Source organism: Filicampus tigris, chromosome 10 (genome assembly GCF_054856515.1).
Source record: "Filicampus tigris isolate MCC_2025a chromosome 10, RoL_Ftig_1.0, whole genome shotgun sequence".
Lineage (NCBI taxonomy): Eukaryota > Metazoa > Chordata > Actinopteri > Syngnathiformes > Syngnathidae > Filicampus > Filicampus tigris.
The window spans coordinates 20,474,814-20,492,810 of NC_141226.1; the positions used below are offsets into that span (position 1 = coordinate 20,474,814).

Below are 17,997 nucleotides of genomic sequence, written 5' to 3' on the forward strand. Positions count from 1 at the left end.
GCACAATCAGCTCATACTTTTCTTTACGTTTGGACAAAAAAAAAAAAAAAATCACACCGACAAAATTTTTGGAAGAAATTCTTTCCAGACGAGTGCAAACTTTGTAACTTTGCAAAGTTCAGGTGTAACAATAAAGTATATAATACAAGATTTTGACAGGACCGAGTCAGTGCCTTATCCATCCATTTCCTATAGCGCTTGTCCTCATTGGGGTTGTGAACCTCAGAACTGTAATCCCAGTGAACTAGTCACTAGAGAATCTCAGGAGGTCTTAAAATTAAAAATGGACACTTGAATGAAAGGCATGCTGTCAGTGCATCATATTGGCCACAAGGGCGCAGTATAGGAATTTCTACCAATAGTCTAAACCTGACTTTCAACGTCATCTATAGTACTGTGAAGCTAAATAAATGCATTAAAGAGCTGATGCCCTTCCATTAAAGGCTGCAGAGCAGACACTGCACTGTGTATAGCGTCACAGAGCCTTTTAATGGCAGTATCTGTTACAAGGATGAAACAAGCAGAGGGTGTTTGACTGAGTCTGTGATTCAGACGACGTGGGCGAGATCATTTTGTCGCCAAGTGCGAGTCACTTAAACCAAATGAATGCAGCTCTCAGCGGCCGCAGTAATTGTTTGATAAATCGATCTGTGTTCATTAGTCTGGAGGAGCAAGGAATTCGCACACGGCTGACTGGTCGCGATGGCAAGTAATGGCCTACTGATGAGCCGCACTCGATATTGGAGACACGGCTCGGCCTATGGGATCATTTCAGATGGATGGATGGAATAGTCCTAACATCAAACACCTCTCGGGTACATGGTATCTCGGTGTGTGATTACCACTAAGTGTACTTTGTCGCCATGATAAGTGAATCATTATTAGTCATCGATCTCACTCACCTCACGGCGCTCCCTTTTGCTCCCCAGGGTTGGTTCGGTTTGCTTAGTGAGCATACCAAGACAGGATGGGACTTGGGCTCACCTGCAGACAACTTACTTGTTAAGGTGGCCTAAAAATGTTTGTTTTTACTCCACAAACATGAACTTGTCGATGTTCAGGCCAAACATTTTGCGCTGCACAAGTTACTGTATAATTACATACAAACTCAAATTGATCATCGCTGAAGGTGTAATCAAACGTCTGCGTTGCCTTCACAGTTCAAACAACAAATACGTAAATAGAATCAAAATAGAATCAAACAATGAAATAACCAAAATTGTCTCTCCCTCATCTCAACTCAACTTTATTTATGGTGCACTTTAAAACAACCGTTGCTGCATACAAAGTGCTGCACGTGGAGTAAGAATTAGTCATACAATAACAAAAACAGTTAAAACAAAAATATATTAAAAAAAACAACAAAAAACAGAAAACACCCCACGCCCCCAACAAAAAGTACTAAAACAATACCGAATGGATCTGATAGTCATCCGCAGAGCAGTGTAAGGGAATACCCATGTTTTATCAAGATGGATGCCAGGGACAGCAAATACAATGAAAACAGCAGGGGCCCCAAAATTGAACCCTGTGGAACACCACACGGCAGTGGAGGAGAGCGGGGCTTAGAGCAAACAAAGCTAACACAAAAAGTTCAGCAGCAAAGTAATATATCATAATGTGCCTCTTAATTGTTTATGCTAATGCATACACACACTTGTATATTATTATATCACATTTTATTAGATTTTGTATGAAGTGTTTACTGATCAATGTATTAAATGTGTTAAAAGTGGGGAAAAAAGACAGTCAGGCTGATTTGCTTTGCTTAAGGAGAAAAGCCGGAGCTTTATGAGTCTGCCCAGCAGGATTAACGGCGATTTACCTGTTTGAAAGGTATGATCGGAGACTTGGTCCAATTCATTTGAATAACGTGAACATCCATTGGATCACATTAACAAACTTGTCGAGGACGCTCCGATGATAGATGAATTGAGACTCATTAAATCAATAACACCTTCAACCGTACTGCACTGTTGCTGTAACCGCACATTGGCTCTTTGGTAAAATGGCCTCTTTAAAACTGGCAAAGCACCGCAGAGATCAACTTGGCCGTGTGTAATTTCATCCCATCCACACGTCCAGAACCAGTCATAAATCTTTGGTCGGATTCAAGCCGCTCGGCGCAGGTGTCTTCCCTCAGGTGATGTCGAGGAGAAAAAAAAAACAAAAAGCTTCATTGATGTTAAGGTCCTGGACACAAATGTCTGATCTTGGGAAAATGACATCATCTTTCAGTGAGTGTAACTGGAGCCAAAAATAACCTCTGGTCGGCTTCTTTAATGGTTTCTGATCACTGGAAGGCCCGGACTCAATGTCAGTGGCAGGTGGTTACTTGGTAGCAAAGCCAAAATGCCCAAACTGCAATGCATTTTTTCCCAACTGAGATATACTATCAAAAATAGTTTGCGCATGTATGCATGCAAGTTCTCCTCTGGAGAGGTCATCAAGGGCGCCGGGAAATCTGCACAAGCTCAGTTCAAGCCACAAACTAATACGCACTGGAAATGTTTGACATTAACCATTGATGAACCCGAAGATAAATAATCATCAAGGCACAAATGAGTTTAAATGGTTCCACATCAGACGACGATTAGTCACGAAGTTGCCTCCATTCGCCCCCCCCTCACCAAAAAAAGAGCGGCGGCCGTCAGTGCGAGATCATCAAAACAATTTCCAGCTGACTTGAAAAACAGGATCTTTGAGAACGTGAGCTTCAGCGGCTGACAGAGTTGTTGATCGTGTTTGCAGTTGCCAACAGAACCTCTGTGCATTTGCTGCTCTATGATTCTGACCCTGCTCAACTCTGCCTTCCTCTCTGACTCATCACTCAATATAACAGCTCTGCCAGGGCTGCAGAGGGCCGTGACAGAGGGGCCGCCGCCAGGCTGCCAGCCAGCTCCACAAAAATCACACGGCTCCCTCGACTCGGCTCCTAAAGTGAAGAACAGAGAGAATATTTGAAGACTCATTCCAACTGAGTCTACGTGGTGTTTCCAAGTATCCATTAGGTCAGTGACTCACTTGGGTGTGCGACTGGACATATATGGGCATTTCCAGATTCCTTCAGCAACAGCTAAAAGATCCCTCCGAGGAAGACAAATTGACACGAAAACATCATTATTCATCATTAAAATACGTTTTGTCACTAATGTTTGCGCACTTCTCAGAAACTTTGCCATTTTCACCATTTCCAGTTAAGAAAAAAAAACTACAGTTTTTGTAGTGTTGTTTTTTTCTTATTCAATTCAATTATTGTTAAAAAGATCTGTGAACGAGCATACAGTAAATAATTTTATGTATTTATTTATTTATTTATATAGCACTTTTCATACATAAAAATGCAACGTAGCTCAAATTATAAATGTAAATAACGCCAAGTACAATTCCAAAAGATTGAAAGGCTGCAGTAATTGAAATCAAATCACAAAATAGCCTCGTCTGAATCGAAATCAATGTAGCTTCAGATCGGCCGGCAGCTACTGTTGCGGCCTCACTCACACTGACTGTAGAGGCAAGAACACGCGGTGTTTACACGGAGACCGGCTGGCACACAAAAAGACGGCACCCAGGGGCGTCGTGTAGAGACCCTAACTACACTAAATCACGCGTCAAACTCCGGTCCTCAAGGCCCCCTATCCTGCATGTTTTGATTCGAATGATCAGCTGATCAGCAATCTCTGCAGGGGTCTGATAAAGATCCTGATAGTGGCTCGAAAGGATCCGATTTGGACACCTGTGCACTGAATAACAGGTGTGAGTGCGGGGGGTGAGAGAGAAGCACGGCACAGGCACAAAAGTACAAAATTCTAGGATGCCTGCCCTGCAAATGACCTCTTGCAACGTTCTGGCTGCTTCTGTTTTCACTTTGTATTTCCATGCTAATGAAATTGGCTTAAGGCGCAAGATAGCGCATGGAGCTAGCAGTTTTTGAAACAACAACATATTTTACCACTGCTTTATTGTGACTTGTTTATCATAAGTCAGGTAACACTGCTTCTATGGTTGGAGGGTCTTAGTGTTCCGTGCATATTAAATAGTGTCAAAATACCAATACCGAGTGTTGAGTTGTGTAACATTTGAGTGTGTTTGCATGCTCCTGTTTACAGTACTAGGGACACAGTGCACACACAGACAAATCATGCTGATTCAGTGTTTGCAAAGGGGGCTTCAGAACAATTGATAGTTCACATGTTGAGTGGTAGCTTACAGAAAGGCTCCGAAGATGTCAGCAGTGTGAGAAAACTCTGGCCTTTCGGAACAGAACAAAACCTTCCCGTTTCGAATATTTCAAAGTCACTGTCCAAGCACCGCTCGTGAAAAGTTAGCTGGCCCCAAACAACTCAACTTGCCCTCAACCTTTGCTCACTCATGACTTCATGCCCTATGCTGTAACTGTAAAATCCTGCGACTAACACTCATTCTTTCTCTTTTTATTTTTTTATCTGCAACATAAAAAAAGAATTACTAAAAGACCGTGCAGATTTCTGAAAACATGATTTAAAAAAATACATTGAAAGGCCTAACCTGGATTTTAAATGCATTTACACTCTCTTGGTATGTTTTGAGTCTTTATTCATTCAAATTATTCACTCTGATAATAAAGGCTTGCCAGCAAATCCCGGGGGCCGTATTATCCACAAGTACAGAGGAAGAAAAATGCTTTTTTTAAGGATGATTTTTTGGGGGTGTGTATTATACACAGGTGCATGTTATTCACAGGATTTTACAGTATTTGGTTCTAGCACCTCTTTGGAAAGACGTCATTGAGTTAAGCTAGCACAAAAGTAATGCGTGATTTTCACCCTGATTAGTTCATTAGCTTGCAGGATTACATGAATTACATTTTGACGCACACCGTAATACAAATGTGGATCGAGGAACCAGTTTTCTCTTGTTGTTGTTTGCAGTCAATGTCAACATCCCTCCCCGTAAATATACAGTAAATGGTACCGTCTCGCTCATTCTTCCATACTATCTAGACTATGTCAAGGCCGATTTCACGTAATGCTGTATAACTGCTTTTGGCAAGGGACAATTGGTTATCAAATGTGGATGATGAACTGTATGAAGGTAATCACATTTTGCCCCTTTTATAGTTTTATTGTATGTTCGTTTGTGCTAGCCTAAAGTTGGTACAAATCACCCACAAAGGATTTGTGAATACTCGTGTATATGCATGGGTGTGGAGCGAGAATGCTGCTATATTATGGGAGTGAAAATAAAAGTGGTCATTATAGAAAATGATGTTTTGACATAGAAACAACTTTTGGCACAGAATAAAAGTGCATTAAAAATGGGATAATTAAATGAAAAAAAAAAAGACTATTGTATGTTCCTTCTTCAGATTGTCCCTTGACAACCATATTTTTTGTGACAGTGATGTTATATTTAAAGTATGTTTAAGTTTCAACATCTTGAGTTTCACTTTCCTACATTTTTTTTTTCACTTTCAATTCAATGTGAAGTGATGACACAGGCAAACATGCTGAAGCGTGATTAAGCGCAGTGCTGTTTTTTTTTGTTTTTTGTTTTTTTTACTGATGAAGCACTCTCAGTATTATGCATGCAGCATTGTGAATCCAATTGTTTATTTATCTGTTCTTTGCCAATAGCCGATTGTGAAGCTATCCAGACCGCAATTGTTGCTCCTCTGCCCAGGATTGTGCTGTACTAGTGCATTTCACTTTATTTATGGGATTCCGTCTGATGCTATGGTACAAGCCTGTAAAATACAGTTTGGGCATAACATTTGGGATTCCATTTTTCGCATGTCACAACCACTTCACTTATCTGTAAATAACCTTGAACGTTTACCATAGTCCACAGCAGGGGGGCGAGTCGGCATATGTTGTATTGATTAAAATAAACAAGCATTTTTTTTTCCCTCTATCCTTCCAGCAGGTCTTCCTGATAGCAAAAAGGAAATAATGGGAATAAAAACAACACAGCACACACTCACGCCGTTGAAATTAAGACTTATTAACTTCCTGGTGTGTCTGTATCATCCGAGTCATTTTCAAAAAGTACAGCTGTGTACACAGTATTCATTCGTTGTTAAACAAACAATCATAGTTATGTATTTATGTATATAAGGGGAAGTCAACCCAAACGTTTATTTTTGCTCAGGTAACAACCAATCACAGCCCACCTGTTTTCTAAAGCTGAGCCGTGATTGGTCGTTACCTGAACCCTGAGCAACTGTGATGTCATTTTCAGTCGACAGAAGTGACAAAATGGCCGCCCCCTGAGATGGCTAAAAACGGGTGGATTTTGCTGCTTAACTCATATTCCACAAACGCAATATTAATCAGAATGCCTTGTTTCAATAATTGGGCCTGCATATAGAACATATTCATGAAAAAAAAAAAATGTTTGGGTTGACACAAATGAACCATACATTCCACTAAATGTATATGAAGTGTGAAATAATAGTTCAATGGAATTACTCATCGCAGACTAACATAACTTCTTTCGCAAAGGTGCGTGTTTTATAACGTGCCAATTGCTAATAACCATTATAGTAATAATCCCCCGCGTCTTGTGGCTAAGAGCAACGCCTTTGTGAAATATAACACTCATGCCGTGTATGATTAGCCCCCTCAGCCTGTGATAAGTGAGCCATGACATTCATCAAGGCCTCTATGATTTGAACATTCACACTCTAATAAGTATTTGTCTTGGATGCAGTTCACTTTGGCCATTAGTCACCCTTACACAGAATGCTTTCAAACGAACAGAGAAAGCCATTATGCATGCACTGAGGCTAATTAGGTAAGAAATCATCTCTGCCGTTTTCAACTTGAGCTTGTTTGTCAAAGTGATAATAGAATGTAACTGTAACACAATACAGTGCTAAGGTCGATGTCAATAATAAGAAGACATTATATAAAGACCACAACAAATACAGACGGCATTGTTTATGATTAAATCCCTTGCGAATGGTGTTTGTTTGTAAAGCCTTACGGGCATGCTCAATGGTCAGTCAGGATTGAAGGCATTGAACGCAGTTCATCTAAGGCCACTGGAGACCTCTGTCTTTGCTGCGCTTCCACTTCTTTACCTCTCCCTTCACATGTTTACTCATTGTCGAAAATTGCCCATTTTCACGCCGCGTTGTTTTGTTCGCCGCATATCGACGGGAATGTTGAATTGCCTCGGGTGGGTTTCGACGGTTCAGTGCCGAGGTCAAACTAAAGCGGGCGGTGGGGGTGTCCGGGCGGGGGAAGACAAGAGGAGGTAGCGCTAAGCCATTGCCAAAAGTGCGTCAGATGGGTATTCACCTTGGAGTGGGTCATGTCCAAGGTTCAAGTTATTCAGCTCCAGTGGAAGCTTATATACGATCGGCCGGAATAATTGTCATCAGAAATGCAGTGTTGTGTTATATGAAAAACAGAGATGGAAAAAGTACTCCCTGTAAAATGAAAATGTCTTCTAAATTAGACACACAAAAGATAAAACAACCTCACAAAAATGAATATGTCGTAATCTAGCGACTTTTTTATGCCCTTATATTTGAGACGAGAGGTGCTTGTGGTTAGCTCTTGAGCTAACATGCTTTTTGCCCATTAATGTAACACTCGCAATTATGCCGGATAACCACTTGAATGATGGCACCAAAAAACGGTTTAATGCTATATCTCCACAATGATTAATTTGTGTATTTTGTTCACCCGTTTTCTTGATTTGGTCATGTGACGTTCGCAAGCTGAGCCCTTAGGCAGTGTGATGTCATTTTCAGTCGATGATACAAGACAAAATGGCAGCCCTGTGAGATGAATGGTTGGTGGATTATCTGCTCAATTCACATTCCAGAAATGCAACATTAATCAGATTACCATGTTTGGACTCGTGAGGGTGCGTAGAACCTATTATCGTACAGAATTTTTTTGTTTACTTCACTTCACTTCACTGTGTGAGTGGACAAACAGATGCTGACAATGTTGAAAAGTCGCACTGAAATTATTATTTCACCCAAAATAAAATTGGCAGGCCTGTATAGATTCTATTTGCATTCATAACTAACTGGATAAAAAAAAAAAAAAAAAAAAAAAAAAACAGTCCTTGTTCTTTGCTCGTTTGAGTGTCTGTGTGACTGTAGATGAAGACAAAAGACCAGTATCAAGGGTTGTAACTGCTCTCCAGAGACGCATCAAACCCCGGTTCCATCTATGAAAGAAAGGAAGAAAGAAAGCCACGAGTCGCTGTTCTGAGCGTTAGTACACTTAATGTTTGTTGGATTAAAAAATGTGAAACCCCAAGATAAGAAACATTGCTCATTTATCATTCTCATGCTTCAATTTGCTTTATTCTTCATTGTAGTACTCCAGTTCTAAACTGTTCCCAAACGTTGCATTAATGCCGCTGCAAGAACATCGGCAAGAAGCCCCTTGCAGCATTAATTGTCCGTCCCTACGGCATTCAGCTTCGGCATGTCCCTTTGTATGCCTTGTCATGTCCCCTATGTAATACTGAACATGGTCTGAAATGAAAAGTAGGACGGCTAATTCCATGCCTAACTCACACCGAACACATCCCTTTCATTAGCATCCCATTTGATGAGCTCATTTTTGCTCCAGCAATTGTTATCCCGAGCCGCTTCGGGACCCGGACACGTCCACAAAAACATGCTCATTAACAACACTTTTAAACCGCTGCCGCGGGAGCGGTTTGATTCTCGCATTCATTTTTGACAAACGGAGCGGAAGTCCAAACTAGGCTTGGTGATATTGCGACACCTCGCGTTTGGATTACGATTCAAAGGGCGACAGTTAAATTCGATTACAGAATATGGCAGCATTTTTTTTCCCTGAAATGTCTTTATTCTTACTGAAAATGCTTTTCAATACAGGACAAATGTTCCTTGCTCTCTCAGTAAATTGTGGCTAACCTATGCTAAAGCTGTTGTAAAATCACAATTAATTAATTATCAAGTATGATCAACAATTCTAGGCCATAAAACAATCACAAAAAAAATGATAACTACAATAATCGTCCTCTATTTGAAGGGCATAGAGACCGAACTCTGCCATGAATAATGAAAAAAATCAAAGTAATTGAGACGCCCCCAAAATGTTATAATTGCCCATATTAATCCTTTCCCGATCCCAAGAGTTTTATTTCTACGCAAGCTTTGAACTGCCAATGTGGTGTAAACATTTCTGACTGGGCTATGTCGTTCGAACGTATTGATAAAATGTAGGCTAAATGCTAAGTACATAGCATTTTTCCTGTAATGCCACAGGGCATTGACCCACAATTACAAAAGTCAGTACCACATCGCACTATGCAAGTAAACTTTTCCTGATTCATTTTTTGCGCTGATTCCCAAACTGCTCTTGTTTTCTCTCAAACACACCAGGTTTTCCTACTACTACTACTACTAATAATAATAGTAATATATAATACAGTAATATATTTTGTAATATTGATGAATTAAAGGTTGGGTGCTGTTGACCACTGTTGTCGTCAAAGCCAACTGAGTGGCTTGAGTGGATCCATTTTGCAAAAAGACACAATTGAAATTGGTGATAGAAGGCGTGAGGAGAAATACAATAAAGCGGAAAAGGGTTGGGCCTTTTTTTTTTTTTTGCATTTTTTATAGGCTCCCTTCGAAGCGCTTGTTCAGCAAAGACGAAAGAGCGCAGACCTTATCAAGACATTGCTTAGATCACATGCCAGCGATTCTCAAGTTCAGCACTTTTATGATTGCTTGCACTCATCTTCACGTTGATACGCACACTGTACACGCACGAGCGCAGTCTCCTAACCGTAAACACAACCCTAGAAATGCACACACTTTTCGTGCAATTCGTAATCACTTCCAATCATTCTCAGCTTCGCTTTGCCGTCAGTTGCCTCTATTGATTTGACGGCAGTGTTGTGAAATCCCCAAAGCATGAAAGTTTAATATCAGTGTGAATCTCGCATTCATTTTAGATAACAGTGTGGGAGTAAAATAAACAATGATTCAAATTGAATCTACAGCAAGGTCAAACGCTTGATTGCGGAAACCAAAAACATAGGATCACTGTTACGTTAAGTTAGTGCCTAGCTGTGAATGCTCTTTTTAAGTTATGAATGACAATAGTGGCAACTGTACATAAAAAAAAAAAGCACTAAAGATTAGAGTGCAAAACTACCTGGCTAATAATAGCACTTATAATAGATAATATGCACGCTGACTTCGGGCATGGAATCCTCGTACCTCCCAAATCGTCTTTTTTGAGAAGATCCCCAAAATGTTTTTTTTTCAGTCGTTAACATTGCATCATCAAAGAGACCAAGCCATTTTTAACACTTTAGATTGTACGCTAATTTGTAAAAACGACGCCCAGAAGTGTGCATTGACCAATAGCATATACTTGTGAAAATTATGTGAAATTTACTAAATTGTGACATAGGAGGATTTGGCCCAACGACAGCAATACACAGAAATGTATGCGAAAAGCAGCAAGATGTATTTTTCAATTTATTTTTTATTATGTAGATACAAACAGTGTACAGGGAGTTGAGAATAATAGTTTGCGGCGATATATGGGACAGCTATACATGGAACAAAAAAATAGTCGGGAATAAAACCAGCAATATTCAGCAGTGGAGTGACAACCATACACGAAGAAATGATATGCAGTATTCTATAAACGGGATATCGAGAGCTGTGTCGGTAGTAAAATCTGACAGCAGTAGAAAGGAAAGAACCTGTGGCTGTCATCATGTCATATAGAAGGCTTTCATGTAAAATCTATTATGTTTCAAAAAAAAAAAAAAAAAGAAAAAAACGATTCTGTGTGGTTACAATGAATCCCTTCCCTCCATTAGTACCGTCTTTTATATATAGAAACAAATGTAACTCTCGTATTTTTTCCTCACAGTTACACGGGCAGAGTGGTCGGAAATGGTCTGCACGCACAAAGACAGAATCCAGAGGTCAAAGTTCGCAGCCCCAACCCCTCGCTCGCTGAAGTGAAAGAGAGGCTTGAAACCTTCAACCAGGTAAGATGATGAGTTAAGGCTGTTTTCCATTCATATGCATATCATGTGATCTGCGGTTTAAAGAGCTCAACTGGCCTGGGTCAAATGCTCAAATCTAAACAGCGATGCCATCCAAGTCTTAAAGGAGTATCGTATGCATTTAATTCACACTTTTGAACAGTTCCCAAGTGTCTTAATAACATGCCTGGGACATTTTGTTTTGTTTTTGTCACCCTGTCACCACTTAATATTATCTCTGGATCTTCGCCTCATCTCACATGTGGAGAAATTCAGTGCGGGCATGTTTTTTTGTGTGTGTGTGTGTGTGTGTGTAAACTAGCGCCACTGTTGCCTAACAGAAAATGGCAGACAACAACAAATTTTATAATTTCACACTTGATGGATGGGCAGGCACTCCCGGGACTCATCGAGTTGTAAACATTTGCTTAAAAAGTCAGTTTAACTTCTCGTCGCTGTCGGGCCCAATCCTCAAATCTCCAAAATTGCTACTTTTCAGTAAAAAAAGAACGCCATCTCGCTTGTTGAATTACAAAACACCGCATCGGTCAAGTTGATATTAGACCTTATATTGCTATCGTATATCGTTGCGCACCAACATCAACACAACACCACTTCAAAATTATCAATCAAACGCTGATTTATGCGCTCCCGGCCTTAACGGGTTAAAAGATCTCTTCTAGAGACGATATTGGAATGCGTCAAATGATATCACTCAGCAGAAGTGCCATTCTTAATGCATATTGTTTGTGTCTAATAAACTCTCCTCATAAACACAACTTCAGCATCCTCACACTCAAGACCACTTTAGAGGAGGGACAGATTTAACTTAAATAAAGGCTGATTGAAGATGAAAGTGGGACGTTGACAAAAACGCAATGACTGGAGAAAGGAAAAAAGAAAAAGATGAGACACGGGGATCAAGAGGTCACCAATGAGTGGCAGAAAGGCCGAGATGACACTAGCCACTTCAAAGTAACTCTGTTTGTCATGTAGATGGGCTTGAGCCCTGAAAGGAGCCGAGAAGAAAAGCGCCATTTCGCACAGTCCCCAGAGGCCATTTGACGAGATCGACGGAACAGGATTCAGTTCCCCTCTGAATGGCCTGGCCTTTTGTTGGCCCCCGAATGATATCCACAGTACAGCAGGAATTTCTCCCTTTCTATATTTACATGCCTCAGACTCACTTCTGTTTCTCGTCTGTTTTATTGTCTTTCTCTAGTGTGGCACAACTATCTAACTTCCTTTTATCTGATGTTCGGTTTGTGCACTGCCGTTTTCCTCCCTGAGCCTCTTTAAAGACCCTATAAAGTGATTCCGAGATTTGTTTGTAAATACGTGAGACATGTTTGGGCATAATTGCTGAAAACGTACGACGAATGAGAACTATGTATTACTCACTTGTGGAGATATAGCGTGAAACTTTTCAGGTTTCCAGAATTTTTTTGGGGGGGGTTGAGGATTTTTTTTTTGGGGGGGGGGGGGGGGGGGCGCTAAAACAGGGCCCATTGTCACATTTGGGCATGAGTCACACCTCCCCCACTATAACAGAACTTGAGTTATCCGTCTCATTTGTAGATTAAAAAATAAATAAAAAATGCATCTTCTTTTTAGATAGTCTGCTCGTGTGGCCACTTTAGAGTGCCTTGTTGTCAGCCGTGAGTGTACGCAGTGGAGGGGGAAAAATAAAAATAAAGTCTGACTTGACAGCCAGCGTGTAGACCACGTCTCCGTGTTGGCGTGTCTGCTTTAGAGTGCCTCGTTGTTGGTCGCGAGTGTGCGCATAGGATGAAGAGGAGGTGAAAGTGTGAGGGGAACAGGGGCTTCGCATGCACTTGAGAGTGCCTCGTTGTGGCGGCATGGAAAAGCCCTGTGATGACCTAGTGACATGTCGCAGCCGTTCGTTCCATTCCAGCTATTCCGGCTTTATGATATACTTTAATTTCATGGCTCAGACATGTCGGTATGCGTAGACATGAGAAAGATGCTAGACAAAGTAGCATTCAGGCTGTAGTTGTGGTGTTTGTTGGACAAATGCCAGTTGAGCTTCCACAGCATTTGAGAGCGGAGATGATTTTTCATGTTCATGTTGAATTTTCATAATGTTGACGTTTCGTTTCACACACTTGACAACATTTGTAATCATTCAAATTTGGCAGCGTTGTTTACAACACTCTTCTCTGTGCTGCGTCAAATTTAGCAGACTGAGTATCTCATCGTGTCAGGTCATCTATTCTTGTCTTGTGTGATTCCCTGACATGCGCGGGTGTCCCATAACGTCACGACGCTGATAGGTGAAGATTTCAAAAAGTTTCGGACCTGCCGCGTCGTCACGCTTACCGTGCGCTGTTGGGGCGCGTGCCCTGTTGTTAAAAAAATGACAGCTTCGAAAGGGGAACACCTTGAATCTCAACCGGGTGGCTAAGCGCGGCCGAGCTTTGTGTTGACGCCAGATAAGAGCAACAAATCGGATCGCTAAGGTGCATCGTGTGGAAGCCACTCCATGGTGCCTCAGGAATATTTAAACATCCGCAAGTGCACAGCCACCGCACATACTTAGCAAGTGTGTTCAAGCCTGTGTGATTCTCGGCATGTACTGTACAGCGAAAGAATGCCCAGAAGATCCTTTCTGATCTCACCTGATCCAGCTCAACAAAGTCTCAGTTCGAAGCTTATACGTAGTTCACAATGAAAGTATTTTCTTTCAAAATCAGGCAACTGAAATTTTTTTAGCAATTTTGCACTTTTCAAATTTGATGAACCTCCACCTTAGGATTAGTGAGGTTAAGATGTATATTTTTACCTCGGAGAGAGTAGTTGCAGCCAGAGCTCCGCGGCACTAAGAGGATTGTGAAAAATGATGTAGCTGATGTATGGCACACCGCGACCCCCTCGTCCACCCGTGACGTTCCCTTTGTACAGCATTCCTCGCGTAGAAAGGGAAAAAAAAAAACTGTGTTTGCGTTAAGGCAGGTGTGTATGCTTGCTTGGCACATGCTGCAGCTGACAGGTTTGCAAGGTAGATCTCACACACACACACACACGCACAGTCGTATATCAGCTGCAACAGCATCTCCATGTTGAGTCAAATATATAAAAGCTCATAATAACACACAGAACAAAACCTAATCTCTTGACCGGCAGTAAAATGGGTCATTAACGGAGTTATGGTCCTCCTCTGTCTATTTCCTCTGACTATCGTCTGCCTTGCTGTCTCCCTCTCGGTCTGGTAATATTGCTAACGTGAGCAATAAATGTCTCAAAGTGCATTTTTGATTCCCCGCCATTAGTTCAGCTGTTTAGTATGGGAATTCCTTTACAATGGTCTTCTTGTTTCCACTGGAAGTATTAAAGCCAGATGATATGTTGGTTTGTCAATTGTAATTCACTCAGTGACGGGGGGGGAAAAAAGCCAGACAAATCATTCTCGCACGTCTATTTTCTGCTCTCTCTGACACACTGGCGCATTTACGCGAGCATTGGAAATGGCCGCCGCAGAAGGAGAGTTGGACACACTCTAGGCTTCAAAACTGGCCGTTTGTGTGTGTTGCTGTGTGCTTTGGCCCATGTCCCAGCCAGGTTCCACATCCGAGTGTCTTTCAACGTACAGATGCTACTTTAGGACCTCATAAACATCATCCAAATACACTGGTGCCTTGAGATAAGAGTGATCTGCACGACTTGTGATTTTTTTTTTTTTTTAAATACAAGCTGTTTTTTGGGAAAATGTTTTTTTTTCTTCTTTTCTTTAACTCGTGGATGCAAACTTGAGAAACAAGTGCTGTATGGAGGCAGTGAACTCAACTCACTTCACTATAAACAGCAGTTGTGGCAAATATGGAACAATGTATCAAAAGAGTCTTTCTAAACATCAAACTAGGAGAGTAACTGTTAGCGCAGTGACTTTAATGTTTATACACATGGTGTTTTTCTTAAATAAAGGCATTTGAACAAGAACAAATTAAACTTGAATCTGGATGCCCCACTATAGCAACGTTTGGGATTTGAGAAAGTAAAAAAAAAAAAAAAAAAACAATCATCATGAATAATTAGCTGCCAGTATGACTTGACATTTGATAAACGTAAAAAAGACTTTAATCCTTAAGGCGGAAGTCAACCCAAATATATTTTTTAAAGAATATGTTCTATGCAGTCCCAGCAAAATCCACGCGTTTTTAGCCATCTCAGGGGGCGGCCATTTTGTCACTTCTGTCGACTGAAAATGACATCACAGGCCCTCGGGGCTCAGATAACGACCAATCATAGCTCAGCTTCAGAAAACAAGTGAGCCGTGATTGGTTGTTGAGGGTCTTTGATGTCACTTTCAGTCGACAGAAGTGACAAAATGGCCGCCCCAAGGGATAGCAAAAAACGCGTGGATTTTGCTGCTTAACTCATATTTCATATTAATCAGAATGCCTTGTTTCAACTAGTGGGCCTGCATAGGCAAACATAATCTTAAAAAAAATATGTTTGGGTTGACTTCCACTTTAAATAGAAAATAACACCATTTTCAAAGGAGACAATTGACACTTATCCCTTATGTCAGCAAAGTACTGTAACATAATAAGGTTATGTGCAACCCCCACACCTAAACCCACATCACACACTATTCATCAATTGGAGCTATCTCTTATTTGCCAGAGTGGAGCCAAAGTCAACTCGCATGTACATACTTGAAACAGACACAGTCAGCCCTGCCCGACAAGTTGCAAAGGCGTGTGAGGCATTACTTATGGGTGTGATTGACTTGCGATGGTTACCGGAATTCATGGCCAATAAACTGTCACAAACGGTTTAGAGCGCAAGCCTGCACCGACTTGCAGCGCAAGGGTGTGGGACTCACTACCGTTATTTGAACATGCTCGAGGCATGACGCCAACCTCTTGAGAACGGACCGTGTTTCCAAATACCTGCAATATCCAGTTTCTGATTTTGCAATCATGGCAATTGATAAAGAGCAAAATAACGAGGGATTTGTCCATGCGAGTCGGTGGAGTGGTTGTACCATGAATTTATATGAAAATATATGACAATAATTTGCTTTGCTTTGCATCTTCAAACGGTGAGCAATTTTACTTGATTTTCGTTTCATGTAGTTTTTCAGTAGGGTCTGCCGATCCCAGCTGATTTTGAGTGAAAATAAAAATTTGAGTGTACGCACTCTGGTTGCCGCACAATATTACTACACCTCATAAGATGAGCTAATACAATAATATTTTATGTATTTAATTTGTCCGTACATGCTATTAAATGTCAATAAGCAGGCATTGGAGAAAATTTCAAAGATAAATGCAAATAAACTATTAACTTGACGAGCTCGATTACTATATAAGTGCCTATTTAAAAACACACACACACACACACAAAACCAAATGGAATGAAAGATACTGCAGTTGGATGCTCAGATAAAAAAAAGTACAAAATAAAACGGTGTAAATTGCATACGAACTCAAATGTCAGTTTTAACTAAGTGTCAGTTTCAAGCTTGGCTGCATGCCAATAATTGATCGAGTTTCAGTTAATGGCCAAAATCTCAAAGTATACAGAAATCATTTGCTCCATGAGCACGTCAAACACAAAGAACATTCATTAGAACGTTTTCTTTAAACTGAAAAAAATGCAAGCGATTACACGTTTGTGCAAATGAGGCAATATGAGAGACCCGCTTGATATCACACTTTCTCTTTCTGCGCATGCTGCGACAGGCAGTTAAAATCGTCTTCCTCTTTGTTTTTCACCGTGTGCAACAGATTACTCATCAAATATTCCCAGGTTAAAACAACAAAGAGAAAAACACCGTTGGGTAACAATATTATTTCCGTCCTTGGCTGACCAGGAGATAAAAAAAACGAGCGTTGGAACTATACTTGGCTCACCTTTGTTGCGTTATGGATTGTGCTGCAGACACGTCCCCACCAGTAGAGCCAGAGCGATGGATTTTTTGAACTGACAGTCAAAGTCTCGCTTTTAATTATCTCTCCAGAAAACTGTGTTGGCCATAACAGTCATCATTAATCCTCACAAACAATACGGTGTATTTGTTTTGCTGTGCTGATTTGCTTCCTCAAGGAATTTTTTTAAATTGGAAAATTGTCTTTTTCTACCGTATGTAATAGTTGCTATGACATGGCCGCTTAAAAGCCTCTACCTCCCACTGATTATTAAACCTAAAACCACATTTTCAATTGTTCCCCTGTACTCCCTGCCCCTTCTGGTAATCAACAGTCTGCACAACACTGAGACACTTTTTGTTGTTTCACATAAAATTCCATCCACAGTGGTTACGAGGACTTCACAGAGGAAAATGGATGGAGGCGATCGAGTACAAAGATCATACTCATGCAGGATTCTAAAATGTCACGATACACTTTTAATGTATGGAGCAGAGTAACACTGCGCAGATGGGTTTTCTGCGTGAATTTCCCATAAGCGTGTTTTTTTACATAGCAAAATTGGATCCAGCATTCCCTCATTTATTTCACAAGTTTTCCTCCCACACCACCCCTGCATCAAATCCGCAAAGTAGCGAGCAAATATTTATTTCATTTTTGATATGCATTTTGAAGCTTCATTCATCTAATACGAAAAAAAAATATGCAGGTGAGTTTCAGGTTTTATTTTTGTCCGCTCGGTGTGGCCACCCTCATGTTCCACTCATGTAGAATCTGTGAAAATATCCCGCGACATAGTGAATAATGTGCAATATAAGTACAATAAAAAACAAAAAAACGCACTAACCCTAACCCTGTTGTGGGTGTGAACAAAGCCGACTAGTTTCCCGTCCAATGGAAGAAAACAATCACTCATGCACCGGGGGTGCGATGTAGTGAATGAATACTGAAGTTGCTTTTTGCCATTGTCACTTTTACGTGGATTGTGAAAATTGGGTTGAATTTCCCAAATCATTTGTGGTGCGTGAGACATTTCAAATTCATTGGTTTATCCGACATTGTGCTTCTTCTTGGAAGCCCCTTGAGAGAAATTGGAATTGTTGTGGGAAAC

At 40.8% G+C, this 17,997-nt stretch overlaps 1 protein-coding gene and 1 long non-coding RNA gene across 5 annotated transcripts in view; one reads left to right on the forward strand and one right to left on the reverse strand.

Moving 5' to 3' along the window:
* gpc5c (glypican 5c) overlaps nucleotides 1-17,997 on the forward strand; it is a 99,621-nt gene that overhangs the window by 60,206 nt on the left and 21,418 nt on the right. For all 4 annotated transcript variants that reach the window (XM_086043823.1, XM_086043822.1, XM_086043824.1 and 1 more), the window contains one exon: nucleotides 10,875-10,995. In XM_086043823.1, the coding sequence (XP_085899949.1) occupies nucleotides 10,875-10,995 (121 nt within the window). The remainder of the gene's footprint in view (nucleotides 1-10,874; nucleotides 10,996-17,997) is intronic.
* On the reverse strand, nucleotides 1,385-3,646 carry LOC147141254 (uncharacterized). The gene is made up of 3 exons (XR_015088467.1): nucleotides 3,502-3,646; nucleotides 3,025-3,076; nucleotides 1,385-2,935 (listed from the first exon to the last, which is right to left on the reverse strand). It is a non-coding gene; the product is annotated as an uncharacterized LOC147141254 (long non-coding RNA).